The sequence below is a fragment of the Cottoperca gobio genome, chromosome 24 (assembly GCF_900634415.1).
Source record: "Cottoperca gobio chromosome 24, fCotGob3.1, whole genome shotgun sequence".
In the NCBI taxonomy this organism is placed as follows: domain Eukaryota; kingdom Metazoa; phylum Chordata; class Actinopteri; order Perciformes; family Bovichtidae; genus Cottoperca; species Cottoperca gobio.
This window is the reverse complement of record NC_041378.1, coordinates 6,442,831-6,470,744: the sequence shown is the minus strand read 5'-3', so window position 1 is coordinate 6,470,744 and position 27,914 is coordinate 6,442,831. Positions and strand designations below refer to the sequence as shown.

The following is a 27,914-nucleotide window of genomic DNA, read 5'->3' as shown; positions in this document are numbered from 1 at the left end:
ATAGTTTTAACCGGAAGTCGTGCTGTCTAACTTGACTCTGGACTCTACACATTGGACACGTTGAGGTCGGATCAGATTTTGTTGTATGTACCGGGAGCAGACGGGGCGCACCTGGAAGTGAAACGCGCCTTCACTCGTCTCTCAAATATCCGCTCGGTTTCACTTTGTTGTGAGATATTAATGAAAAGGAGTGAGGCAGCGGATAAATAATTAACCTGACAACTCAAGCGGCAGTTTGCAGAAGAGCTGACATGAGGAGCTGAACCAAGTAGTAGCGGAGTGTGCCTCCTGCCCGCCTGAGTCCCGAGACAAAAAAAAGAGGCCAACAGGTGTTTTTTTTTTTGTATTTTTGCTGATTCATGTCATTTTACCTGGAAACACTTGCACTGTAATCATGCTCGGAGCCGAGAGCAGGCTGGAAAGCCGGTTGAAGAAGCTGGAGACCCTCATGAGGAACCCACAGTCGGCACTGAACTTAGAAACTTTACTGGTGAGTTTGCATTTACCCTCTGCGTCTGATACAGGTAAGTCTCACAACTCAGACTGAGAGATACTATTACACACAGCTTACATAGCTGTGCTGTGAGCTGTTATTCTGTTCATGATCACCTGAAGAGACATGTCCGGTGTCTCATAGGACAGCTGGAGTAAACAAATAAAAACAAAAACAGTTGCACAATCTAAAGAGAAAGAAACTCATACTAATTGCTGTTATTGTACCAGTGAGTGAATTGGAAAATAATCTTTATAAGATAACTGCTTGTGAAAAGTTGCCATTGGTTTATCATTACTTTGGCCTTTAGTCAGGGATGCAGCAGAGGGAAACCCCACCTAAAATCTGTGTTGCCACCTTTTCCTGTGTTACACAGCTTAATCCTCGTTTTTACAGTTATGATGAAAATAAATGATAGGAAATTGAGTTTATATTAATGATACATTTTTAGAACGGTCATTAAACTGAACCTTGCCATTTAAGGATATGGACCAAAGAACCAAGAAGTGCCCTCCTCTAGAATCCAAGTATTTCACCTTTTTCTTTTAACTCCATCACTGTCTGTTTGTGATTATTCTCGTCTAATTTAACTTGCCCTCTCTCTAACCTGTCCTAAGAATGTACTCGGCCAACTTCGATAGAAAACGTCTGCCGCTGCTAATCTGCCACAACCTTTTCTTGAGCTGATATGGAGCAACTTTTGTTCTGCACCTCTGTCTTGACAGGATCTCCCACCAGGCCACAAACTAAAACTTGCCTTATTTTTGAGGTTTGCACAATGCAAAACCATTTTCTCTGTACATGTGGAGGAATACATTTTAATATTAGCCTTTTAGACAATCCAGAGATACCTGAGGAAATGTCTAGATTGGATTAAGGTGCTTTCCTACGTGGTCCCGCTTTCATAAAATAATCGAATGGGGGGAAAAAAAGATCAGAAAAAGAAGTTATTCAGCTGCTTCGTACAGGTTTTATTAACAGAAAAGCACCGGCCGCGGTTGGCAGTCAGGTTATCCAGATAATTATGCTTAGGGATAATTATAAATATGTCAACCTAATGAATACATGAGACAGTAAACAGAGATGTGATGTTGTATGTGCAGGCTGTTCACACACAACAACCCTTTTATCTGCCATATTTCCTGCTCTGGGACACCATGTCTACTCTCAGTGCTGATGAGTCACAAATAAAGTCCAGCTTAAAGCTGGAGCAAACCCAACTCGTGTCATACAATGACATAATCGGACAACAATGTGAAGTGAATCCATTTGAGTCCATTTTGACTGTCCATCCAAAACCTCACCAGTCACTATTCTCAGTTTGATTTCAAGCAGTTCTGTGGTGGACATAACAATGGCTGCCTAATGCAGGGAGCTACCACACAGGAAGCTGAAGTCACTTCCTGCAATTGAGATGGCGTTAACCTGCAGTGACCCCATGCATCACCATTTCCTGTTTGTCCACAATGTTTTTTGTTGTGTTTGCACAAACAATGTTTTTTGAAGCATGTTTTTATCCGTAGAGGAAAGGATTTGGGTCTCAGTCGATGGAGCTTTTTAGAAGATAAGCCGTCCGGACTGTTTCTGTATTGATTGTATTTCTTTTCCTTTTGAAGCGGTGGAGACTGGATCAGTGCAGGCACGACTCGGTTTACATTTCGATGCTGAGACGCTCTCCATTGTTGCTGACCGTGTGCTCAGGCAGTATCCGCTCACAGTGAGCGGTGCAGGTGGGAGGTGTTGTCTGAGGACACACTACAGAGCCTAAACTTCAGGCTCATGTTCAGATTTGTCCAGATTCCAGAAGTGAAAAACAAACCAGTTTGATGTGATTATCTTCGCCTCCGGGCGTTCTGAGCTTCGATCAGGAGGCGAGAGATTTAAATCCTGAACCCATCACACTACAAGTGTCGAACTTTAAATAAATCGTGAAGGGAATCGCAAACTATCACGATAGCAAAATGATGATTTTCATGATGATGATCATGATGGAGAATAAATGCCTTTTTTTTTTTTATCAGAGTAATGCAATTTTTCGTTGATGTTAACCCCTTGTTTCTTAATAAAAACGTCCCCATGTCTGTTCTTAGTGGCTTTCTACTCAGTAATTCAGTCAGCCTCTCTGCCCAGTGGTGTTAGGCTGCAGGTTATTCTGGTATCAACAAACTCCTCCAAGAAAAGATTGAAAGGGAACCTCCATTAGTCATTGGCTAAGTCTAAATGTGAGTTTTGTCAATACGCTGAACTCTACAGTATGATACAAATATCCTTTCTTTATCAATTGTTAAAGAGGCTGGAACTTATGAATCAAGCTGTGCTGGGATTGCAGATAGGGTTCGCTTCTCAAAGCTGGTTAAATAACCAGGTTTGATGAGAACACACTCCAATAAATCTCGTATAAAATCGTTTATCGTTTTCTTTCTAATAGCAAGAAATATACAAAACTCAGGTAGCCATTCAAGGAGATTGTGCCCTGTGGAGTTCTCTTGTCCTTGAGAGTTAACCTATTATAACCTATTAGGTGTATTACTCATTATTATTTTTAATTAAATATATTTGTTGTTGCCCTTCATGTTGACTTGCCAGTCTTCTTCCTAACTGCCTGTGTTGGTACATTGCTGTGTAGCTTTTTGGCTCACTGCCAACTGTTGATAGGGCAATAGCTTGAAACCAGTCTTGTGTTGACTGTGTGTGTGTGTGTGTGTGTGTGTGTGTGTGTCCTTGTATAAAACAAATGCCTGTAGTGCTATTAGTGGTAAAAAAAATGTTGCATAAAAACTCCTCAGGGCACCTTTTTGACTATCTGGTAAAACTTGTTTTAGATATGTCCTTATTCATCCAGACTGTAGTTCAGACAGTAATTCTGGATTTTAGATTTGATACTGAATCCCAGTCCTAGTTTCCAATTTCATTTTTTATCCCTTTGAACATTTACCTAATGTACCTGCAATTTTCGCTTCCAGCCAAGTGATTACATTAACAATGGGCGGATTCAGCCTTCGTGTTAAAAAACAAAACGGGTTTCAGTTCCAAGGAAACCAGCCCAGAATCATCACGATGTTTGTCCCCCATTCCCGCAGAATACACACACTCCGAAAGCTTCTGCTAATATTAGATATTATTTGCATATGAACACAGAGTTTAACATTTCTCACAGAATGTTGAGTTCTCTCTCTACTGCAGTAACCATGGCAGTTACAACACACACACACACACACACACACACACACACACACACACACACACACACACACACACACACACACACACACACACACACACACACACACACACACACAGTGTAAAATGATCACAGATCCTCGAGCGAATCCAGACCCATAAGCTGTTTGTCCCACAATAGCTTCTGAGCCTTTAGGTCTATTTCCACCCGTCTGCAGTGGGGGGGGGGGGGATCTTTCTGCACCGCCGCTATTTAAAGGTGCAGAATTGTTCCACATGCCCCTGCCCACCCACTCATGTCCCCGAACAAACAGGCCGATAGACACCGCTGTGGCTCAACCACCCTGCCCCACCCACACTGGATGTCTCTACTTGACCCTTGTTTCTGGGGAACAGCGGGTCATACTACACCCCCACCCACCTGCCCTAACTGCCCTGCCAGCCTCATGCGTTCGGATCACAGATGCCTTTTGCCTTTACGTGAAACTCAACACCGCTGATTTAAGCACCGATGACGCTGCCGAGGCTCCGGCTCTCAGTCTGATGCCGCCACTGCCCCCTCCATGTTAGGCCAGAGGGAAGGGGTTTTGTGTTTGTTTGGATGGAGCGACGAGCGTTGATGCGTCTGTGTTTGGGCAGGGGGCTGTAACGACATCATGTGACGAGTTATTGTTATTGTGACTTGTTATGTCTTCGTTCCTCCATTTTTTCTTCTTGTCATTGTTTCGTTATGCTGCACATTAGGGATCTCCTTTTCTCTTCCCTTAGTGTTGCATTTAGGAGCACACAGCTCACAAGAAAGTCATTATTTCCTTCCTCCATTCGTTTAGTTTTCTTTTACCAGCGAGCAGAACGTTAGTTTTCTCACAAGTCTTGTCCTGACACATTAACAAGGGACTCGTAAAAAGAAAATATTTCCTTCTCCCATGCCAACATAAATGAAAGTTGAAATCGGCTTTAAAACATGATTAATTATCATGTTTCTCTATTTGTTCGGGAAACATACAGTCGAACCCAAGCAATAATAATAATGTGTTTTGTTTTTCAAAGGTTAATTGAATATTTGGTCTTTTGTGTCTTTCAGGATTCCATGAGCGCGCTGGCTCACGATCTGAACTATCCTGCCCTGCGGAAAAACAAAAACATAGAGTCCTTTCTGAGCCGATGTAAGAGCGAATTGATCATGTGACTTGTTTTGTCTTGGCGCACGAACTCTATGTACAGTAGAACTTCCTTACATTGTAAGAAAATCTGAATTCATCTTCGACAGGCCACATTCTGGAGTAGTGTGCACTGTGTACACAAGTTGTTGTTTCGGCAAAAAGGTCACAAAAGAGATAAGAAACATCAGACTAAGCACTTCCTGTATTCTCATTTGGGTATTCAAATCAAATGCTATTTGGCCCTGATGGATTGTACAGCCAAAATATCACTGAAAGTTAGATATGTGTCACTTTGTGTACAGACGTTTTGCTTTTTCTTATCAATTTGTTGTGAAATCTTTTGCCCTTTTTATCTTTTGTTGGACTTGACACTATATACAAAGATTGACATTGACATCATGGGCCAACCTGTGGCTAACATGTGCCTTATGTTGGAGAGAATACGTACATCAGTATGTCTTCCACCCACCATACCACTAATCCGTCTTTCCTTTCTAAAAAAAAACCCACTGTGTCTTTAATACATTACATTAGACTGGTCTAGATTTGAACACTCACGGCGGTCAGATGATTAGCATGTTCTGTCCCTGTGCGACATGTTTACTCTCTCTGACCCCTCTCCGATCCAGCAGTTAACTACTGAACCGTTCCCTTTAAACCTGAATGGTTGGAGCTTGACCTGTGCGTTTGCCATGGTAACATATATGTCCGTCCCGCAGATGAAAAGGCGGCGAGTCAGCTGCGAGAGCTGCAGGTGAAGCTCGAAGACTTCGAAAAAGTGAAGTTGATCGGGAGAGGAGCCTACGGAGAAGTGCAGCTGGTGAGATGTGTGTGTGTGTGTGTGTACGTGTGTGTGTGTGTGTGTGTGTGTGTGTGTGTGTGTGTGTGTGTGTGTTGTTCTATAATTGTGCTGCAGCAGTGCACTTTGATATAAAGGTGGAGCAGGAGAGTTTCTGCAGATGTTCATACATTTGGCACTAAACTAAAAGAAATGTGAACCACTAGAGGGAGCAACAATCTGTCCAATCTACCAAAATATGTAACATCTGCAACTTGTTTTCTGGTGTTTCAAATATAAAGTGGCACATTTCTCCTCATCATGACCATCTTTAAGTTTAAAAAACTAATTAGGGCAAACGGGAATTCTTTGCAAACTCTCGGTTTTCCCAGATGTCTGTCTGTCTTGTGCTGGTGGAAGCTTGAATCTGGTCTCTGCTGAGCGTCTTGTGGCAGAAACGAGTCTGGACAGGCTCAGTGTGTGGGAGAAGCGTGAAGTCTGGTGTGGGGGTGTGGAGGGGATGCTTTTGTGTGTCTGTGCTTGAATTCTTGTGTAAGCACGTCTTTCTATGGGTGTGTGCCTTCAATTATGGGTTCCCCCGCTCGCTCTGTTTCATGTTATCTTTGGTCATTGTGACATTCTTACTATCTTGTTCCCATTGTCCTCGCTTAGTTATCGCTGTTTACACGCTAACGTCTCCTCTTGTTTCCCCTGTCCTCCTCCGCTGCAGGTCCGTCACAAAGCCTCGCGGAAGGTTTACGCCATGAAGCAGCTTAGCAAGTTTGAGATGATCAAGCGGTCAGACTCGGCCTTCTTCTGGGAGGAGAGGCACATCATGGCCTTTTCCAACAGTCAATGGGTTGTCCAGGTGTGCACATATACAGGTTTTATTCTATTGAAAACACAAAGTATGTAACATAGTGGAAGGATGGAACATTTAAACATGAGAGAAAGAAGCATGTTCTCTGTCCTTACACTCGAGATACTGGAGAGGTTTTTGCTAAATGTTTGACCCCTTTGAGGAGACACATATACTTGATTTATGTTTGTTTGTTTTATACACCTTTAGAAATGACCTGTGTAGTCCACCTTAAGAGAAAAAGAACGTTTTACAAATACATCAAATTGGCTTCATTATTATTATTATTATTATTATTATTATTATTATTATTATTATTATAGCCATCAAGCGACCAATTTCCCTGATTCTTTATTTTCTGTTTCAATAAGAATGCTTAAACTGTTACACAGTTGAATTGTGGATTGTACAAATAACCGTATCAAACATAACATAATCACTTAGCCTGAAATGTGGCGGATTTTTAACCTTTTTATATAATATTTATTGAATCATTTGTAAAACATGCAGCTCTATATAGAATATTGAGGACTTTTTTCCCAGCTTTATTTAGTGTGCACTGGAGGAATAACCTGCCGTCATGATGTTGCCATCACATTGGAGTTAATTATCCATAACTGTCATCATCCAGGCACCACACAGTCACACCTTGTAGTGTAATCTGTTTTTAAAGTAATGGCTTGTAGCATCTTTGTGCGTTGGTGACTTAAGTCTATCGTTTTTTTCTAGCTGTGCTGTGCTTTCCAAGACGACTGCCACCTCTACATGGTGATGGAGTACATGCCTGGAGGCGACCTGGTCACGCTCACCATGAACTACGACTTACCTGAGAAGTGGGCTCGCTTCTACACGGCCGAAGTAGTGCTGGCGCTGAACTCCATCCACTCCATGGGCTTCATCCATCGGGACATCAAACCTGACAACATGCTGCTGGACCAACACGGACATCTCAAACTGGCAGATTTCGGCACGTGTATGAAGATGGACTCAGTAGGTTGGACCTGGATAGAGGATGAAACTATGGACCTAGAAGCCTTTTTTACTTAGTCTGTTGAATTGAGAGTGAATTGACTTTTCTGTCTGGAGACTAGTGGCTTTTTACCATGCCCTAGTGCACCACCAAGTGTCCAGGTTGCAAAGTGTAGCTCAATGTGGCATTCTTGAATCAAGTGGTTTTAAAAAAAAAAAAAAAAAAAAAAAGGCCCCAGAAGTAATTGTGCTAAACATACAATCCAGAGTACAGCAGTGGTTCCGCTTCTGGTGCGAGTCAGGAAGTGTTTCTCCACCTTTTTTTTTTTTTGTTTTTAACCACAGCAATGTTTTTAAATAGCTGCTTCAACAAGTGGCTCCACACATTTAAACTCTGAAAGTCTACCAGTAGGAAGAAAGTGTCACATAAACATGGTCGAAACAGACCGGCGGAGATCTTCTACCATTTGCCTCAGAATATTTGGAGTGTTGTTAACATTTCATCGGTGTTTTATACAGGAAATGTTTTTTTGGAGGTCATGGAAAATATAAATGTACTTTACAGACATGCATGTTTTTATTCTGTTCTACCAACATTTTGTTCTCACCGCTTTCCCATTCTTGCTTTCCCTCTACAGTAAATCTGTGTATTGTTTTGTCCGCAGAAAGGCATGGTGCACTGTGACACAGCTGTAGGCACACCAGACTACATCTCCCCCGAGGTGCTTCAGTCTCAGGGGGGCGATGGTTACTACGGCCGTGAGTGCGACTGGTGGTCTGTGGGAGTCTTTATCTATGAGTTGCTGGTCGGTAAGTGACCTATCGTACAGATCGTGGCAGTTTGGCAGTTTAAAATCTTGAACATTTTCATTATAACGATCAATTTATTGTACAAAACGACTTTTTCTTTCCGCAGGTGAAACTCCCTTCTATGCTGAATCCCTGGTTGGAACTTATGGGAAGATCATGAACCACAAGAACACGCTCATCTTCCCGGTGGATGTGCCGATTTCTCAGGATGCCAAAGACCTCATCTGTGCCTTTCTTTCCGACAGGTTGGCACATGGATCTCTAAATCGTATATAAACTAACAACTAACTTGTGCTTGAACAAGAATTCAGAGCATTTCACATTCACTTCCAGTTTAGCCAATTAAGTAAATGGACTTTGTTTTAATTCAAGACAGAAGTTATGAAAAGACAAGGCTGCTATAGCTAGTTATTCCGTCTCTCAATACTTTACAACTTTCCCAAACTCTCTGGTTCCTACTGACGATGTAAATCTTAAAAAAAAAAGTTTTAGGGCTGAACAATATCCTAAAACAGCTCAAACAGGAGCACTGTGTCCAGTGTGCATGCTGCAAAGGTCTGGCTCATTGATGCATTTTTAATATTTTCTAGACAACAATAGAGCTCTATGGTAAAGAAGAAGAGCTTATTGTATATCAGGCTTTAGGCTACACAGTAAACACTTGACAGTAGGATCAATTCATTGTTGGTTTTCATATTTTAATGGCTTTTGGTGACAAAAAGAAAAATATAGAATATATACCAGCAATATCCTTTGATAAAACTATTAGCTAAAAATAAATATCAGTGACTCCATTAGTGCTAATCGCACCAACCATCTAAATAAAAATAGTGAGATGTTTATATGTGTAATAACATATTATTAGTATTAAAGGTAAAAAGGTACATGAGTGTGTGGGCGTGGGTCATGTACTTGGTTAGAGGCCCATCCCCCTGGTAGAAAACACTTCCTGTTTACATTAGTAGCCCCGCCCCCCAAGAGGACTCAAACATAGGCCCTTTCTGCTGCAATACAGAGCAGCCTTTCATTTTTCCTCACTCAGTTTATTTACCTTCTCACTCACCATTCTCTCACCACAGACAGAATCTCACATGTGTCCGGCTGCCAAGCAACACCCCCACACACACACACAACCACAACCACACACACACACACACACACACACACACACACACACACACACACACACACACACACACTCACTTATCTTGAACACTGACCAATACATTCATTCACCACTTAACCAACATGCTCTGTCACTGTCTTGCTGAATCATTCCTGTAAGCACTGCCACCATTCACCTCTCCCCCTTTCCCTTCTTTTCCATGTGTTTTTCATCACTCCCCATTTGTAATGTTCTTCTTCTACCTTTTTCTTGGTGCCACTTTCCACTTCTCCATCCTCATCCTTTTTTCTGGTGTAACTTTCTCCTTTGCACTCGTGTAGTTTTCTGGGCATTAAGACAGGGCCCTTGGGAAGCCTGGCATGGTTGCATGTCAGATTATTTTGCGGGGGTTTAAAAACTCTCTTTCTTCCTCCCCACCCCTGCCCTCTCTTCCTCTTGGCTGGGTCTGGAATGTCCCACACGTGGCAAGCCCAAACTGCCGCACCCCTCCAGCCCTGTACCCAGCCATGGAGGAGGGAGGAAAGGGGGACGAGAAAGAGAGAGAAAGAATGTGTGTGTGTAGAGTTTGAGAGAGAGAGAGAGAGAGAGAGAGAGAGTGAAGAGGAGGGAAGACGGCTCTTGCAGTTGTGTTTGAGTCAGTGAGAGTTGTTGATGCTGGCTCCTGCGCTCTGATCTTCACTCCCTTTTGTCCTCCTGGATCTACATTATCTTGGGTTAGAGGAAGTTCCAGTGTCCGCCAGTGGTCGTGTGGCTCTCCATGCTGGTCAGTGTGGTCAGTGCCTAGTGGTCACTCCGCTAGGCTGTGTGTTTGGGATGACATGGTGATGGTGAATGGAGGGGACGAGCGGGGGTGTGTGTTTTTTGTTCAGGCTCTGCTCACACTCTTGGTCCTGTTGCTGTGTGCAGGACGGTTCGTCTGGGCCGCACTGGAGTGGATGAGATCAAGTGCCACCCTTTCTTCAAGAACGACCAGTGGACGTTTGACAACATCCGAGAGAGTAAGTGTGTGCATGTGCATATTTTTGAAACTTTTCTATTTTTTATTTTTTAAATCCCCACAATGCAGGTGCAGACTTTTCCATTTCTGGTGAAACATGTTTTGTTCTACCTCTCGTGGCATTTCCTCTTTCTTTTTCTTTTTTCTTTTGCTCATACTTCTTATCATCTCCAGCCCATTCCTCTGCAGATCTGCGTCTTTTCAGCCTTAGTTCATAGATTATTCCAATATCCTGAGCCATTAAGCCTGCATATATGGTGCATATGCTCTCCATATGCTCATATCTGTTAACATTATAGGACTGGATGCTGTGCAGAGCATCAGAGCACATGATGCACGAAACCTGCAGATTAACCAGCTGCAAATGGGTGCCACTCCAAAAGAATTGAGATAATATCAAACACTGCTGCATTGCTTTATGCTTGATGGTAGCCATCCACAGATAGGAGGGTGTTGTGTTGTATGGTGTGTAGCAGCAGAACTTAATCATATGAAATTCCCATTTAGCTGACGACAAGAAGTGATAATAACTGCTAGTGACAAAAAGTCTTGTGTAATTTATTTAGGTTATTACTTTAACTGGCTTTTGTAGTGTACAGTTAATTATTATTTTATTATTATTATTCATATTATTGGATACATACATAACTTTAAAGATAAAGTTATATTTTTATTTATTTAAATATTTAATTGCTTTTTCTTTATGGTTTCATTTACGTTTTGAACAAACAGAGAGAAAAAAGAAAACATCAATGCAAAATCAATTATCATATATACTCATTTTAAACTATTTTCTTAGGTTTAAAAAAAAAAGAGTTCATATACCTGTATATCCTTTTTGAATGCATTTATTGTATTAAAAAGAAAACACATTAACTGATCTGGGTCAAATAAAATCCAAAACAAATCACCTTAAATAATGAAAAAGATTCTAAGATTTTTATTTATTATTGCAACTGTTATGACATCCATTGTTACATTATTAAGCTCAAACTTTACATTATTCTTTTAAATGTATTCATTATTCATTGCACTCCAGCATGGAGTACCTGTAAAGAGTCATTGTTTAATCTCCCTGTATACAGGTTTATCAGAGTAAGCATCGCTAAGGAAAGAAGGAAGGAAATAAGTAAAGGGGTATTTTGGGGATATGAACAGGACCTGTGTCTGTGTGTAATCACATGCAGGCTCTCTGCTTCACCTGGCTCTGATTAAGACAACAGACAAAACTTCTGACTGAACTTCAGACTTCACGTCTGGAACACAGAACCACTGCTGTGCCACTGCTGTGCCGCTCAGCTCTCTTTATGTTTGCACATGCATGTCCACTCACACACTCACACACACACTCAAAACATGACCCTGCTTCCATTCTAGCATCCCGCAGAGCTGCATGTACCTCCCAACCCTCCGTGTCTGTTTAAGGATGACTTTTACCCCTGGCTGATCTTGGCCACGTTTTCCATGTTTGGACTCTTTTGAAGACTCTCCCAGCAGTCTTCATGTTTATCAAGCTTATTAAGCACTGGGCTGGTGATGAAACGAAGCTAGCAGCATGGATGGATGGATGAGCGGATGGATAGATGGGACGGGAGGCAGCAACCCCCCGTAGCGGCGGGCGGGGCAGGTCGTGCGGCCTGTGTGGACTACTCTAATGAGAGGGGCGCCACAGTTTGGAGGGTTGCTCCCGCTCGCTCACTCTCACTGTGGCCACGGCTTCCTGTCATTAGCCGCCCGCTATCAGAGAGCATTCTGGGAAGTCGTGCCACAAGGGCCTCCATGGAGCGGTCCGTGTCTCTTTCTGTCTCACCACATTTTGGCTTTTATTTTTTCTGCCTCTTCTTTTTTATTTCCCCTCATTTGTTTCATTCTTGTGCTTGATCTCTCTCTCTCCCTGTTTTTTCTCCACCGTCTTTAAGTCACATTCGTCCTGCCGAGGGTTGTGACTTGACCAAACCGTAATGAGCTCTTTGCTCAGAGCCAGAATTGCACTGGTCTGAGGAATTTGATCCATAATGGCTGCTTTTTTTTCTGCAAATTAGGAACTATTTATAGGTTAAAGGACTAGCTTAGTTTAATCTGATTGGCCCTTTTGACACATTCTTGTCTGCCTGTTGTGTTGTGCAGACGTTTAAAGCACGCCCGCTCTCTTCTCACAGGAGCAGGCTGGGTTTGTGAAAGGCACCGTGTGCGGGGCACAAAGCGAGCACTGTGCGGAGAAAGGAGTGGTGTCAGCCTCACGCCAACCTGCAGAGCGCTTACTCCTGCTCCAAGCAGTGCCAACGTTGGCATAGAATTTACTCATAAACACACCTGAAAAAATGTTAAGAGTTTGTTGAAGATGTACTTTAAATTGAAACACTTGTACACATCAGTTATGTCAAAAAACATTGTTCTCTTTTCTCGACCCCTCTTAACCCCTCCTGGTTTGCACCGCCTCCTCTCACCCCTTTTGCTCCATGACTCTCTCTCTCTCTCTCTCTCTCTCTCTCTCTCTCTCTCTCTCTCTCTCTCTCTCTCTGTTTCTGTCGTCCAGCTGTGGCTCCAGTTGTGCCTGAGCTGAGCGGTGACATAGACACCAGCAACTTCGACGACATAGAGGATGATAAAGGAAATGCTGAGACCTTTCCTCCACCCAAAGCCTTTGTGGGAAACCAGCTACCGTTCGTTGGCTTCACTTACTTCAAGGAGGACCAGTAAGTTATTTTAATGAAGTTGTGTCTGGATTAGTGTTTTGCTTTTTTTCATAGACTTTTGGCAATGTTACTGGGATTTCAACTAAATGTGTGGGAACTTTTATAAGGGACTCCAGACTCAGGAAACAGTTTTAAGGGACGGCGCTGTGCCTGAAATGCAAGAGGTAGAAAAAGACAGCTTCACACCCATACCTTTTTTTTTTTTTTAATACAGCCTTACACCAGTCAGACACTGTAGGCCTGTTCGAGCTCCACACTGCTGCCTTGTTCTGACAGCTCCTTTTTTAAATGCCCTCTCTGCTTATGATGGAGTTTTTGAACCTCTGGTCTCGATTTGGTCGGAGAAGCAGTAAAAACATTTAGGATTTATGATCCTATAGTGCTTTAATCTGCAAGGTTTTAACCTCCAAGGTATTTTTTATTTTTAGGCTTATATTCAGTTTCAACTAATGTCATTCTTTTTACATTAATCTGACAAAATAGTAGTCTAGGGCAAAACAATGCCTTATGAGCCAGTAAATGACTATCAATTCGGTGCACAAGTGTCTATACAGGTGGTGGTAAAAATAGCTGAAATTCCTGATAATACATTAATATTGAGCAGGTAATAAAAAGTATGGCTTTAGATCAGCCTTCCTTGGATTTCACACACACTGTATATATGCATGCGTTTCCATTTTTGAAATGATAAACGCCAGCAGGAACAGTTTCAGGGCTGAAATTGTCTTTAAATGATTGTAAAACGGCTTCAGAGTCGTGTAATGATTCCCAGAGATGGAGATAGTTGCCCACCATTAGTAATCCACCACCATGTTGGTTCACAGTTGGCGACAGACAGTGTGGGTTGGAGGTTTTCTCCAAAGGTAAACCCATCCAGATGTAAGAAGAAGACGCTTGAAAGAGCTTCAGATCGTATTGCTTTTTTCTTTCTCCACAGTTTTGTGCTCCATACTAAAAAAAAAACCATGTGATTTCCAAATGGTTATAATAATTCAATAAATGTGGAGTGTGTGTTGGGGAACATTCAGCTCCCTCTTGACCACCCAGTTGGCATTATAGATCTGGTTAGGAGAAAGTTGGACATGATGTTGGATGCTGTCGGGGATAGAAAGCCTCGTCTGGTAGACTGAGACATTTACAGGCTCTCCTCTGTCCCTTCTTTTTCTCTCAGGCTGCTGAAAGTGAATACAAACTGCTCTGTGGAGGAATCAGAGGTCAGTAAGGAAAACTCCGAGGATAAGGATCATTGCTCTGAGAGTAAGAAAGAGGTAGGTGTTTTTGTGCGCGTGGTCTTAATAGTATGGTAACAGGAGAGAGATAAAAGACATGATATAAAAGATGGAAATGACTATTAGGTAATAGCATTTGTCTTTCTGAGCAGCTGCAGGAAAAGCTTCATCAGCTGGAGGAGCAGGTCGACCATGAGATGCAGGCCAAAGATGAGCTGGAGCACAAGTGCAAGTACGGCCAGACAAATGACACAAACGGACACAAGTTACAAATCTGTTACTCTTTACTGAAAACGTTTGTTATCTTTTCTCGTACGATAAAGAAAACCTTTGTAGGAAAGAGTTTTATTATTCTATCCAACATTTGAAAGGTCACATGTTTACATCGATCATTACCACATTCATTCATTCGTATAATTACTGGATTGGAATTCCTGCGGTCTGCTATCCGTTATAAAAGGCAGGAAATGTTTTTGATTGCTTTACACAACAGGAAGTGACGAGCCATCCTACGAAGCGGAAGTTTTCAGATTTTCTGATAATCACTCCCAACATGTTTCGTCAGTAGTGTGAAAGAAACAATCGGTTGATTACGTCCGCTGCCTCTGCAATTAAACGTGTTCTTTCCCCCCCCCCCCCCCCCCCCCAGAAATGCCACCAACCGTTTAGACAAGCTGGTCAAAGAATTAGACAAGGAGGTAAGAAAAGATGGAATCCTATTTATAACCAGATGCGATCGATCGAGGTAGTTCATTCCACTCTCATTCTTTGCGATTCCCTCTCTGATTTAGATGAGCAGCAGGCAGAAAGTCGAGGCCTCGCTCAGGCAGCTGGAGAGAGAGCGAGCTCTGCTGCAGCACCAGAGTGCCGAGAACCTGCGCAAGGTGGAGATTGAAACGGACAGAAAGCGCAGCCTGGAGAACGAATGTGAGCATCTGGGGAATACGTCATCTAAACATTAGGCTTGAAACCCCCACCCCATCCCTCCTCCCCGAATAAGATCAAAAAATGTATTTCTAACTCTTCAAATGTCATGTGATTTCATCATACGAAGAGGATCGAGCCGACGGTATATCTATGTAGTTCTTCAGTTGTTCTCATTTACATGTATTTCACTTGCTCCAACACATGCCGCTAATTCATGTAAAAAGAACCATTTTAATAAATCATGAGGATATATGGGAGCTCTGCATCCCACTGTTTATATCCCAGTATATATTCTATATGGTTGTATGTGCTGGCCGATGTGGGTGGATCGTGGGATTTCCAGTGTCCACTGAAATGTGTTATCTCACATACTGCATTAACTCTAAATCTGTCTGTATCTTAAGTGAACAATCTGAGGGACCAGCTCGAGGACTTTAGGAAGAAGAACCAGAATTCTCAGATCTCCAATGAGAAGAACATCCAGCTGCAGAGACAAGTGAGGGGGGAGCGTTTTATAATGCGTCACTGTAGTATTCATATTTATGTTCATCAAACATGCTAATTGAAACAATCCATGTTCTAGCAAGCAACTGTTTTTTCATGACTTCTCTGCTTTTCCCCTCATTAAATCCCTTTTAATGTTGCTGCCGCTCTGACCCAGTTTAGCCCGCAGGGAAATGTTTCATCCTTTCTGTTTCTCGTCTGTAGCTCGAGGAGGCCAACGCCGTGCTGCAGGCAGAGCAGGAGGCGGCAGCACGGCTAAAGAAGAGTCAAGCAGAGGCGCAGAAGCAGGCTCAGAGCCTGGAGGTCAGCCTCAGGGAGATGCAGGAAAAATGCAGCCAGCTTGAAAACAGCAAGATGGAGCTGGAGAAGCAGCTGAGGGGGCTGCAGGCCGAGCTGGAGGAGGAGAGAAGAGGCCGCAACCTTGGGACAGAAACTATCACCGACCTGCAGGGTGAGAAGAGGCCATTAAACTTAACAATAGCTTAGCATTTCAGCTGAACGCTAAACATTATAACATAACTGTCTGTAGCTAAGTCTCACTTTAATAGTCTATTTATACCATGGCTGCCCAAAGTGGGGCCCGTGGGTTAAAGTTGGGCCGTCTTAATGTTTAATTTGGCCAGCTAGATTTTTAAATTCTTTTTATAATAATATAAATCACTTTTTTTACGCTGTTTGATTCTTTTCTGACGTACAAATACTCTTTTAGAATCCCAAATTATTCAATATGTTTTCATATTCTGAGCGCGGCGAGTGCAGGAAGTCAATGGTGTGAGTGAGGTAAGAAAGAAATGGTAACACAGTGGCACACGGACAAAAAGGGTTTTAATTAAGGGAACTTGGGACCCTAATATCAATTTGCATCTCAACAACACAATAAAACACAATAGGTGCTTTTGGCCCATTATTCAGTTTTGGCACACCAAGGGAAAAAGTTTGGCCTCTCCTGATTCATACACATGTCCCACAGGGGTTTCAAATACAAATAAGCAGAAGAAAAGCACTGTTAAGATGCGGTTGTTAAATTTGTCTTCAATAATCACCACCTTCGCCACCAGCCAACCGTTATTTACAAGCCTTTTTATATTCCAAACTTTAATGTGTCTATTAAAATGAGGTTTGCAACGATAGTCAAAAAGGTTAATTCTCTGCCATAACTGCAAGTAATCAAACTGCAATCTTCATTCAGTAAACATCTCCTCAGTAGCAGGAAACACATGACACAACTTGGAGCCTGAAGTCGGTTATTAGATTGTTTTGGACCGGGCCTTGGGAAATATCAGATCATAGGTGGAAACATCTGTTTAAAAGGCTGAGAGTGAAGCAAGAGGCTGTGAAAGCCAAAGCCGGACCAGAGCCAGCACCTTCTTGTGAGACGCTGTTTGGAAACTTAAACGTGTTCAGTCCGTGCAAAGAGGCCAGTCGCTGAGGTCAGAGGGGACGAAAACAACAGTGTTGCCTGTTTGCTGCGATACCTCATGCTTTCTTTTTTTCCCCCTGCTAAAACTCTCCATGTGGGTGGAGTTAGTTAAAGGGAAAACAAACATCAAGTGTGTTGATTTTCGTACATTGGAGGTCGAATGTGTGCAGGAGCATTATATTTTGTCACACCTAGGGTCGTGTCTGCTTGAAACTGAGCAGTTCAGGTGTGTTTTCCTGTATACGTCCTCTTATGTTCCTTCTATAATGTTCTTGATGTCATTCCCTTTCCCCCATCACCTCACCTCAGGACATATCTCTGGCCTAGAAGAAGAGGTGAAAGAAGTGAAGTCGTCCCTCTCCGCCGTCCAGACAGAAAAGAAGCAGCTACATGAGAAGCTCAATGACCTCGAGAAGGTTAGTTGTCTTTTTTAAATTGCTCATTTTAAATTTGAGAATTGAGAGTTAAGGTTAGCCCAAGTGATGTGAAACTCCATTTCTACATTGACGTTGAAAATGTAACTTTGGCCGTTCTCCGTACAATTAGTCACTTCAATGCAAAAACATCCCTGTGTATTGATGGCCATTAGAGAACCTAACACCCCCTTTTGATTCTATAGGAGAAGAGCAACCAAGAGATCGACTTGACCTTCCAGCTGAAGTCGCTGCAGCAGAGTCTGGAGCAGGAGGAGGCAGAACACAAGGCCACCAAATCCAAGCTCGCAGATAAAAACAATATCTACGAGTCCATCGAGGAAGCAAAGTCTGAAGCCTTGAAAGGTGAGCGGGTGGGAGGACGAAAAGTGTGAAAGAGGATTGCAGGTTGGACGAAATGCATCGGCATATAATCAGCAGATTAAATGTGTTTAATTTAGCTCACTTGGAATAAAAACAACAAAATAGCGCAAGTGTTTGTCAATTATGAAAGTATAATATAGTTATTCATCAATTGAAAAAGATGTAATGCTGAGCGATTGAGTAGACGGTGCTCTCTAACTGTCCTCCTGGACATTTATCTGCTGTTCCAAGGCACAAATAGTTTTGTCAATGCTGTGTTTTTGAGTGCAGGGGAAATGACCGCCCTAATGGTTTTCCTGGTTGTGTTTGTTTTGGTCCAGAGATGGAGTTCACCCTGCAGGAACAGCACAGCTTGAAGCTGCAGGTGGAGGCCAAGCTGCTGCAACAGGAAAAGTCCCACTCCATGCTGGACTGCGACTTCAAGCTGGCGCAGCACAAACTGAGCGAGCTGCACGCACAAAAGGAGAAACTTTCTGAAGAGGTGAGTCTTACTCTGAAATCAATTCATCGTTTGATAGAAGATTCTAACAATTTTTAACACTAAAGTTAATCGTTTTTAAGTCATTCTTTTCAGGTATCTTTCCCCCGTAACTGTGAGTTAGTGACATCACTGAAAATGCTTGTGTGTGTGTGTGTGTATGTGTGTGTGTGTGTGCAGGTAAAGAGCCTGAACCTGCGTCTGGAGCAGGAGATCCACAAGTGGAGCATGAGCCATAGCGATCTGAAGATGCAGAACCAGCAGGTGTCGGTGCTCCGCTCCTCAGAGAAACAGCTCAAACAGGAGCTCAACCACCTGCTGGACATGAAGCAAGTCCTGGAGAAACAGAACCAGGAGCTACGCAGGTCAAACATGCATAACGACATAATGAGCACGATACACACTGAACATAAACACACAACGTTGCTGAGTTTGTTGCTACGCTGTTGGCAAATTGCTGTCATTGAGGAAAGTGCTTTGGCTCAGGTGGTCAGCTGGCCAGGAGCCGTGATTGACAGATTGTTGGTCCTGTTCCAGGGAGAAGCAGGAGGCTGGTGGCCAGCTGAAGGAACTGAAGGACCAACTGGAGGCTGAGCAGTATTTCACAGTAATTCTAACCATCGATTTTACTTATTTTCTGCACGTTGTCTGCAAACATAATGCTGTCAGAGCAGCGATAAAAATCTAAATCATTCTACAATAATGGAGCTTGAATGGGGTGATAAGAGGCTCCATCCCAAATCTGTGATGTGAAATTAATCTCCAACTGTTTTCCTCGCCAGACTCTTTACAAGACGCAGATCCGGGAGCTGAAGGACGACTGCGACGAGAGGAATACGCTGTACAAAGATACGCAGCTACGACTGGCAGAATATCAAGAGGAGAGGTAACCAGTCCAAACACTACAACCAGAAACACTTGGTATTTCTATTATGTTTTAAACAACATACACATAAAAACACTTATACGGAGAGGCTGTGTGCTGCTACGTCAAATACCCTAGGGAGACAAAAAAGGCCTTATCTTGTCTATTACAATAAAGAATGTTTATTATTATTATTACTCAATCAACAGACTTTCCCGATTTAGTGTTATTTTCCCTCTGTGAATTCATCCAACATCCAAACTGGAGGATTTGACCTTTAACTGAATGAGTGAATCAGATTAGCAGCGTCCCAAGATGCACTGCAGCCAAAGATTACTGTGGACAAGAAGTTCAAACTCTAATATGATCCAGTGGAACTCTCGTCTCGCATGCAGTGACGAAAAGGTCATTTAAAAAATAATGTTTGTGCGCACTATAGGCCGTCTACTTCTGACCGGCGTAATAACAGCTTTATGTAGTTATTAGTTATACAGAAATAACAGAGTGTGGTAATAATACGGTAATAACAGTTCCTCCCTCTCTTTTCCTCCACAGGGGTTCCCTGACAGCACAACTGGAATCCAGTTTGACCAAGGCGGACTCTGAGCAGCTGGCTCGCTCCATCGCCGAGGAACAGTACTCCGACCTGGAGAAGGAGAAGATCATGAAGGAGCTGGAGATCAAAGACATGATGGCGAGACACAAACAGGAGCTCGGGGACAAGGAGTCCACCATCAGCTCGGTGAGATCAGGAACATCCAGGAAGTTAATGTTGTTAGAGTTCCAGTACAGAACGTTTTAAACCAAGATTTTTAATTCCACCTAACATCCCTGTACCAAAAATGTAAAAAGTATTTCAAAAATGTGTATTGAACCTGCACTGTAACTCCACAGGGTGCATGTAATTAGATCAGAGTGGTAGGCGGGCCTCCCCAGGGGAAGCTCAGCGGAGGCTCAACAGTTTAGTTGAGTGTCTATGCGATCAAATAACGTATTTATGATCCCGTAAACATCCAGGAATGGAGCAAGTGAACTAAGGGGGGGGGGGGGTTCCATTATTTGTCTAAGGAGATGCTTACGATCTCAGACTTTGAAAACCCCTGAATTAGATGAGTAACATTGAGTTAATTGAGTAAAATCGACCCTGGTTAGACAGGGGGATTAAAACTGAGGACCAGCATTGACATTGACAAGCACAGCAGTTTGGATCATACAGTCAAATGTGCTATATCAGTTAAGTCTTGCTTCTCTGCCCCCCCCCCCTGACACCCCCTACAGCTGGAAGAGTCCAATCGCACTCTGACGGTGGATGTGGCCAACCTGGCCAGCGAGAAGGAGGAGCTCAACAACCAGCTGAAAGACATGCAGCAACGTGAGTTAATGCTCATTTGAAGTTAATGAGCATCGCGTAAAGAGAACTGGTTTCTTCAGGAATGACATTTCCCTCAGTGCTGGAGCACGTGTTCAAAAGCTGTCTTACACATCCAGATGATTTTACGGGGATAGGGCTTTTAAAATGTCATGAAACGGAGCCGCTAATCTGTTCAATCAGGGAAGCAAGTGTATGTAGGACGGCGGAAAGTTGCGCCATGATTTATGGATAATTTCTCTAAAACTTATGTTAATATTCTTCTCTGCTATTTATACAGAGCTCCAGAAAGCCAAGGAGGAGGAGAGGCAGATGAACTCGCTCAAACTGTCCTTTGAAAAGCTGCTGCAGAATGAAAGGACGCTAAAAATTCAGGTGTGTGTCTGGGCGCCTACACAGGTCTGGAAAGCCCGGAATATGTTCTATACTCTCCTACTTTTGCCGTCTGACTTTTTTACGACTGTTATGTCACATCATTTGTTGTTAAGAATAATGTTCAGCTGCAGGCTTGTGTTGAACTCCGGGCAAAATCACTGAGAACTGAAACGAAATCTCTCTCTCACGGCAACATTGGGGATATTTCTGAATTCATATTAATCACAAATAGATCTCTGAAAAGCTACATTGCCGTGTGTTTGCTCCTAGGCTATCAACAAGCTGGCCGAGGTGATGAACAGGAGGGAGACGGGGCGAGGAGGCCACCGGAGCATCGGCACCGAGGTGCACAGGAAGGAGAAGGAGAACAGGAAGCTGCAGCTGGAGCTGAGAACGGAGAAGGAGAAGCTCAACAGCACCATCATCAAGTACCAGAGGGAGATGACGGACATGCAGGCGGTCAGTATGCCGACAAATGGCACGAATATGTACACATTCATTGTGGTAATTATTTTTACCGCAATGAATAGAAAATACATTGAACTGCAATATAAAAAGCTGTTTGTGTGTGTGTGTTATTCAGATAATAGCGGAAGAGAACCAGGTGCGTCTAGATCTTCAGATGACGTTGGACAGCAAAGACAGCGACATCGAGCAGCTCCGTTGCCAGATCACTTCCCTCAGCGTTCACTCGCTGGACTCCACCAGCATCAGCAGCGGCAACGACCTGGACATGGGGGAAGGATACCCAGGTACACAAAGGAGACTTCATCTCACGCTCATCCTCCCTATAACACGTCACCAACGTGTGCGTTCAAATTCACGAAGCCACTCGGCAAATACACTTCTGCATGCACTTCCTGCCTTCCTCTTCCTCTTCCTCTTCCTCTTCCTGAGTTCTCGCTGTTTTCTTTGTGTTCACTTTGAGTCTCTTCCAGGCCAATTATTTTTGACCTTTTCCTCTTTATGTTTCTTCCTTCCCCCCGCCCCCCACCCCACCCTTCCTCATTTTTCACCTCACATTCTCCCTCCATGGTCCGGCACAGTGCGCATTACTCAATCTCACACCTCAGAATCTATGTCCTTCACCTACCAGAGCACACACAAATCTGTCCGCATCGACACCCGGCCCAACCTTCACTCTGCTCACAATCTCTTCGACTCTGACTCTGAGGATGACGAAGAATATGACGGGCAGGGTGAGCAGGGCCACCGTCCCCTGGCCCTTAACCACGAACAGCCCCCTGAGGCTGAACCTGCAGGTGACCCTGCATGGCAGTTCAAACCTGGGGATGGGGATTAAAATGAAAAACGGCAACCGACCTAACATGAACATTTGCCAAAATATGTCCAGTGCTTTCAAATTGGAAGTTAATTTAACATAATAATTCAACCCTGCAAAGTGTCAGCTAATCCCTCTACTCTGTTGATTCTGTCCCTGCTGTGCTTTAATCCCTTGTAATGTTCACTGGACTTGTGAGTACTCACAGCTTGATGCTGGCCTGATTCAGTCAAATGTATTCCCCTGCAAAAGATGTTATGATTTTTCCAAATGTGTGTGGGTGTGGGTGTGTGTGTGTGTGTGTTGAGTTCCTAAAAAAAGCTTTCCATTTTGAGTTCATTTTTTCCTCACCAGACACCTGCCATGCTTTGTGCTTTGTGTAGAGCAAAGTGTCCTGCCACTTGCCCTTAAGTTTTTAGCGAGGAATCATTCCTCCTTCAAGTGATGAGGGTCTGTTTGAGGAAAATGCCATCAAATATTGCCATTTCAAAATGTCACGGTATTCTTTCTTCTAAGTGGTTCACGTGATTAAAGGCTGTTCTCTTCCTGTTTTTTTTTCCCCTCTGCAAACTAGACTCCAGGCTGGAGGGCTGGATTTCCCTTCCTACCAAGAACACAAAGCGGTTTGGCTGGGACAAAAAAGTAATGTATCCACCACCACTATATCTCATATCTACAGATTTGTTTTCTTAAGTCATTTCCCCCTCTAACATTGTGACCCTTGTTTCCCTTTCCTTTTTAAAGTTTATAGTTGTGAGCAGTAAGAAGATCCTGTTCTACAACAGCGAGCTGGACCGAGACAAGGCCAATCCTTTCATGACCCTGGACATCGAGTGAGTCATTTAAAGCAGGGTTCCAACATGTAATACCATAAATTAATGGTAGGCCTAAGGGTAAATTGTATTTATAAAGCACTTCTTAAACAGTGGTTATTAGAGTGGTCACTACTAACAGGTGACGGCCATGTTAGTGGCTCTGTGAGGCACAGAAGTGCTTTGAGCTAAATGCTAAAGTTATCGTGCTAACATGAAGTTTGGCGGGCATGATGTTTACCATAGTCACCGTCTTAGTTGAGCGTGTTAGCATGCTAACGTTTGCTAATTAGCACCTGACACAAAGTACAGCTGAGGCTGATGGGAGAATGCCATTACTTTTGCAATTTGAGACATTTAGTCTGATGATGGCGCTAGATGAAAAGTTAAGGGATCACCAAAGTTATTACAATTAATCCTGAAGGGGTCGTGAATATCTGTACTAAATGTCATCGCAATCCATCAACAATAAGATAAAAGACAGACTTGCAAAAGGCAGTTAAAACAATGACTGGGCAAAATTTAGCAGAATAAACTACATGAAAAATGCATGACTTGAGAAGTTCTTTAAAAGAGGAAACTGATCTTGCTGCTGCTACACATTTTTGTATTCTTATGAATTCCACTTATTATCCTGTGTCTACTCTTAACTCTTCTACCTCTCTCCCTCCTACAGAAAGCTTTTTCATGTTCGACCTGTCACTCATACGGATGTGTATCGTGCAGATGCCAAAGAAATTCCAAGGATATTCCAGGTAATGAGCTTGGGCACTTCCTGCCGTCTGTTTCTTTCTTCAGACTGTCAGTATAAATCAGGTTTTCTCAATTTAATTGTCTGCCTCAATAACTCTTATAATTAAATTCTTATTTTCCCCAGATCCTGTATGCAAATGAAGGCGAGATTAAACGTGAGGAGGCTGTAGTGGATCCCGGGACGTTTGGTGATCGTCCCGCCTACATCAGCCACAAGGGCCATGAGTTCATCCTCACTCTCTACCACTTCCCTTCCAGCTGTGAGGCCTGCGCTCGCCCCCTGTGGCACGTTTTTAAGCCCCCGCCGGCCCTCGAGTGCCGCCGCTGCCACACGAAGTGCCACAAAGATCACCTGGACAGAAAAGAGGAAGTTATTGTGCCCTGCAAGGGTCAGTACGCTCAGTCAAGAGTTTATATAGAAGAGTTACCCCCCTTACATTACCCCCATTGTGCTTGGGATGTCTGACTATAGAAACATATTAGATTGATATTAGATAATTAGACATCAAATATATATATATATGTACATTATAAACAAACAATTACCCGCCTTTACACATTGAAACCAATTAAACGGATGAACACTAACGGTCCATTAATGTATCCTATCTTCCTGGAACTTAATGGAAATGTTATGAATAAATGTTAATGTCCTTATTGAGTGAATTTAAGATATGGTGGGCAAAATAATAGAAAACAATTTCATTATACTGCGCCCCAACACAACACTTCCACAATCTACAGCCTGAAATTGCACCACAGAATTAAGCCCACATACAAAGTAATAAAGACGTCTCAGCAAAAAGTAAGATAGTAAATAGAGGACTATTATGATGCATTACGTATAACGGGTGTTTCTATTTTTCTGGTCACTCCACGTGTGATGATGGTTCGGCCGATATGTTGGATTAGGAAAAATGCCTGGTAAAACCGCATAACTCCTTTTTGTAATCCATTTGAAATCTTTCTTTTACAGTGAATTATGACATTTCCACTGCCAAAGAGCTGCTGCTGCTGACCAACTCTCAGGAGGAGCAGCAGCGCTGGGTCAGCCACCTCCTCAAACGCATCCCGAGGAAACACCCGACACTGAGTCCTCCCTCCGCAGCACAAAACAACCTTCCTGAAGCAACTTCACGCTCCTCTCCGAGACACTCCCCGCGACCTTCACCCAGGGGTTCACCTCATTTGTCGAGCCATCGCGGAGCCATCAAGATCCAGCCCGGCAGACAGCAGCAGCCATCAGGGAAGCCCAGGTGAGGACGGGGAAGATTTTACTGCATAATGATGTTCCCATGACTGTAATGACTGTGAAACACACGATGTTAATCTCAAGGTGATACTTATTATGGATGACGTGTGGTGCTTGTCATTTTTAGTTTTTATAAAAACCTCAGAATAGTGTATTCAGATTGCATTATTATATCAGGCGCAATCAATATCAAGAAAAACAAACACCTACAAGTACAGCTGTGACGTTTAAACCCCTGTTGACGACTTCACATGTCGAAACGTCGAAGCTGTACTCCATACAACTTTCTTTGCGAGCATTTAATTACTGTTTTTTCTTCATAAAGTTTTAATTTAATATGTTAAAACTCCAGAAATGTATCCGTCTATGTTTTGATTGTTAAAAAACAATTTAGATATGACGCCAATCGGACACACGAAAATCGTCATTTCAGCATTAATTGTTCAAATGTTATTTTAAAATGACCATTTACACCGCAAATAATCATTTTGAAACCGCTTGCTTTTGGACTGTGATGCTAATCTGCTAATCTCTTCATTTCCTTTCAGTGTCACAAGAGAACTTAATCTACTGTAAACTGTTGTGATACGTGTCCTTTTGCTTTAAGAAAGGGTAAAAATATCTTTTTACAAAAGGTCCATGTATTTTTCAGTAAAAAAAAATGAATCTCAATCAAAACAACAAGCCTTTGTCTCTGTTGATGATTCTCCATCATGTGCAGCTGCGGCTCACCGGATGTTTTGCTTTAAACAAGAAACCTGAATCATTTGCATAACAGCGTGTGCAGCGTGTTGGGAGCCACTAACTGTAACCATCTTGTCATAGTTTGCTCTCTCCATCACAACCTAACTGGCTCTCATCCCTCAGTGCTGGCCCCATGCTCCGTATCATCCTCCATTGACCTTTGACCTCTGACCCCACCATTCTAACGTCTCTCATGCTGGGAGACTGTAAGTAGCATGCTGTGCTTGTCCGCCCTCCATGTCCTTCATTAACACTCCCCTCATCATAACAAGTAGCGTTCAATGCCTCCGTCGACTACTCACAGCTCTACGCTGCCCCCTGCTGAACCTGGCATGTACTGCCCCAGCAGTTTATGAAGCACGAAAGACTTTTGACCCCTCGGTGAACCTCACACTTGCTGTTTCAGATTGCTTGAGTTTGGCCTGAAAGACTGGAGTTGGCCATTGGATGATGACGATAATGATGATGATGATGATTTGTTCTTCTGAAGGAAGTGAAAGAGGGGAGGGGCAGAGGGTAACTGGACCTCTGCATGTGTGTTTGCAGCTTGTAGGAGGCCTCAACGCGGCCAGAGGCATGTTGTTTTTTTTGTGTGATTTCCAAATGTACAGTTGAGCGGAAAGATGAACTCTGTGTTTGAACTTCATCGGTGCTTTCAAGAATAGTTTGACGGTTTGGGAAATATGCTTGCTGCAAGATGCAGACGGATTTGAAAGTAATCTTGGTCTGCATGTTTGCAATAAGTGAAATATTAAAGCAATAGTTTGTCATTTTGGGAAATACACTTGTTCGCTTTCCTGCAGAGAGTTACGTGACGATATCACTTGCATATCTGTACATTAAATATGAAGCTGCAGCTTGTAAACGGGGAAACAGCTAGCCTGGCTCTGTTCAAAGGTAACAAATTCCGCCTAACAGCTCCTTAGCTCACTCAAACAAAGCGTTATAAAAAAAACTACAGAATAATACAGAGCCAGGTTAGCTGTTTACAGTCTTCATGCCAAGCTCAGCTAAGCTAAGCGTCTGCTGGCTGTATCAATCTGCTCATCAAACTTTTGGCAAATAAGCATATATCCCACAATGCGCTTTAATATTTCACTTCTTGCAAACATGCAGACTAAGATTATTCCCATATCTGTTTGCTTTTTATGAATTTTACTCATGCATTGTGTGGCTACTGGAAAGCTTCCTCGTTTAATATGTGTGGATTTTGCGTGGGCGTGCCTTTGAAATCCTGCCATTCTGTTGGTAGCATCACAGGTTTTCACATCATTTTTCTTTCTCTCTCTTCACAGTTAACCCTGGCTGATCAAAGATGCGTATTTTCATCTTTATTGGATTAAAAACCGCAGTCTGGATGCAGTGCCTTCATGTGTTATGTCTTCAGGGAAGTAGACTAATAATCATGTACAGGAACATTCACAGAACCTGGCTGTCGTCATGAGAACTGGGGCGGAAGAAGAAAATGAGCAATCATTAGTGAGGCTTCATCTAAAGAAAAAGTAAAAAAAACAAAACCTCAACACTCAAACTGCCTTATTTTATAACCATCATGACAAAAACACAAACATTTTATTCTGTCAGATGCAGTGAACCACATGGATTTGTTTTTGTGAGGTGTTAGGCATGTGTGTGAACATTTGTATATAGGATAATGTGTCTGTGTATTGTATTACAGAAAGCCTAGCTCATAGTATATGATTTATTTTTATGGATACAAGTCAGCAGCACACGTATACAATATATACTTGCCTTGTAAATGAATTCAGATTTCATTGCACAAAGAAAAATCCATTTCAACATAAGACAGAATAATGTGAATTGAATAGAAAAATGTTTTTCTTCTCGCCATTCATGACAAATTCTAATAAATTCAGTTTCCCCTGAAAATGAGTAATTCATTGTTCGACAGTGGCTCTAATGATTTATTATGAGCATTCATGTCTTATTTGAAACCTTTCAGTCTGCATTTAGTACCCAAATCCCTCCTCCAGTATAATGTAGATACGGCTTCAAAAGCAGTGAATGAAATGTAT

The 27,914-nt window shown here is 42.7% G+C and overlaps 1 protein-coding gene across 5 annotated transcripts; it reads left to right on the top strand.

Annotated features, from left to right (window-relative positions):
- Positions 1 to 51: 51 nt before the first annotated feature.
- On the top strand, positions 52 to 27,769 carry LOC115003454 (rho-associated protein kinase 2-like). 5 transcript variants are annotated; one of them, XM_029425240.1, is made up of 34 exons: positions 52 to 490; positions 4,758 to 4,839; positions 5,556 to 5,656; positions 6,345 to 6,482; positions 7,203 to 7,463; positions 8,108 to 8,252; positions 8,359 to 8,497; positions 10,285 to 10,376; positions 12,912 to 13,071; positions 14,243 to 14,339; positions 14,453 to 14,532; positions 14,950 to 14,998; positions 15,092 to 15,227; positions 15,632 to 15,723; positions 15,936 to 16,182; positions 17,461 to 17,567; positions 17,771 to 17,930; positions 18,269 to 18,429; positions 18,607 to 18,791; positions 18,964 to 19,033; positions 19,209 to 19,312; positions 19,847 to 20,033; positions 20,570 to 20,663; positions 20,941 to 21,035; positions 21,306 to 21,494; positions 21,619 to 21,787; positions 22,082 to 22,297; positions 22,892 to 22,959; positions 23,062 to 23,150; positions 23,806 to 23,884; positions 24,007 to 24,271; positions 24,859 to 25,138; positions 26,285 to 26,394; positions 27,174 to 27,769. In XM_029425240.1, exons 1-33 carry the CDS (start codon positions 395 to 397, stop codon positions 26,364 to 26,366), a joined length of 4,515 nt encoding a protein of 1,504 aa, XP_029281100.1. In that variant the 5' UTR covers positions 52 to 394; the 3' UTR covers positions 26,367 to 26,394; positions 27,174 to 27,769. The 5 variants fall into 5 exon arrangements, with proteins under 5 accessions (XP_029281100.1, XP_029281101.1, XP_029281102.1 ...); XM_029425241.1 differs by lacking the exon at positions 26,285 to 26,394 and adding an exon at positions 26,002 to 26,084; XM_029425242.1 differs by lacking the exon at positions 27,174 to 27,769 and adding an exon at positions 26,002 to 26,084 and having other exon boundaries at positions 26,285 to 26,300.
- Positions 27,770 to 27,914: the final 145 nt, after the last annotated feature.

What these genes read in the sequence shown, in the direction of transcription:
- LOC115003454 (XM_029425240.1), top strand. Translation starts at nt 395, where the DNA reads ATGCTCGGAGCCGAGAGCAGGCTGGAAAGCCGGTTGAAGAAGCTGGAG. An exon ending in GCAGAATATCAAGAGGAGAG is followed by an intron (nt 19,313 to 19,846) that starts GTAACCAGTCCA and finishes TTTCCTCCACAG; the next exon opens with GGGTTCCCTGACAGCACAAC. An exon ending in AGTTATTGTGCCCTGCAAGG is followed by an intron (nt 24,272 to 24,858) that starts GTCAGTACGCTC and finishes TTTCTTTTACAG; the next exon opens with TGAATTATGACATTTCCACT.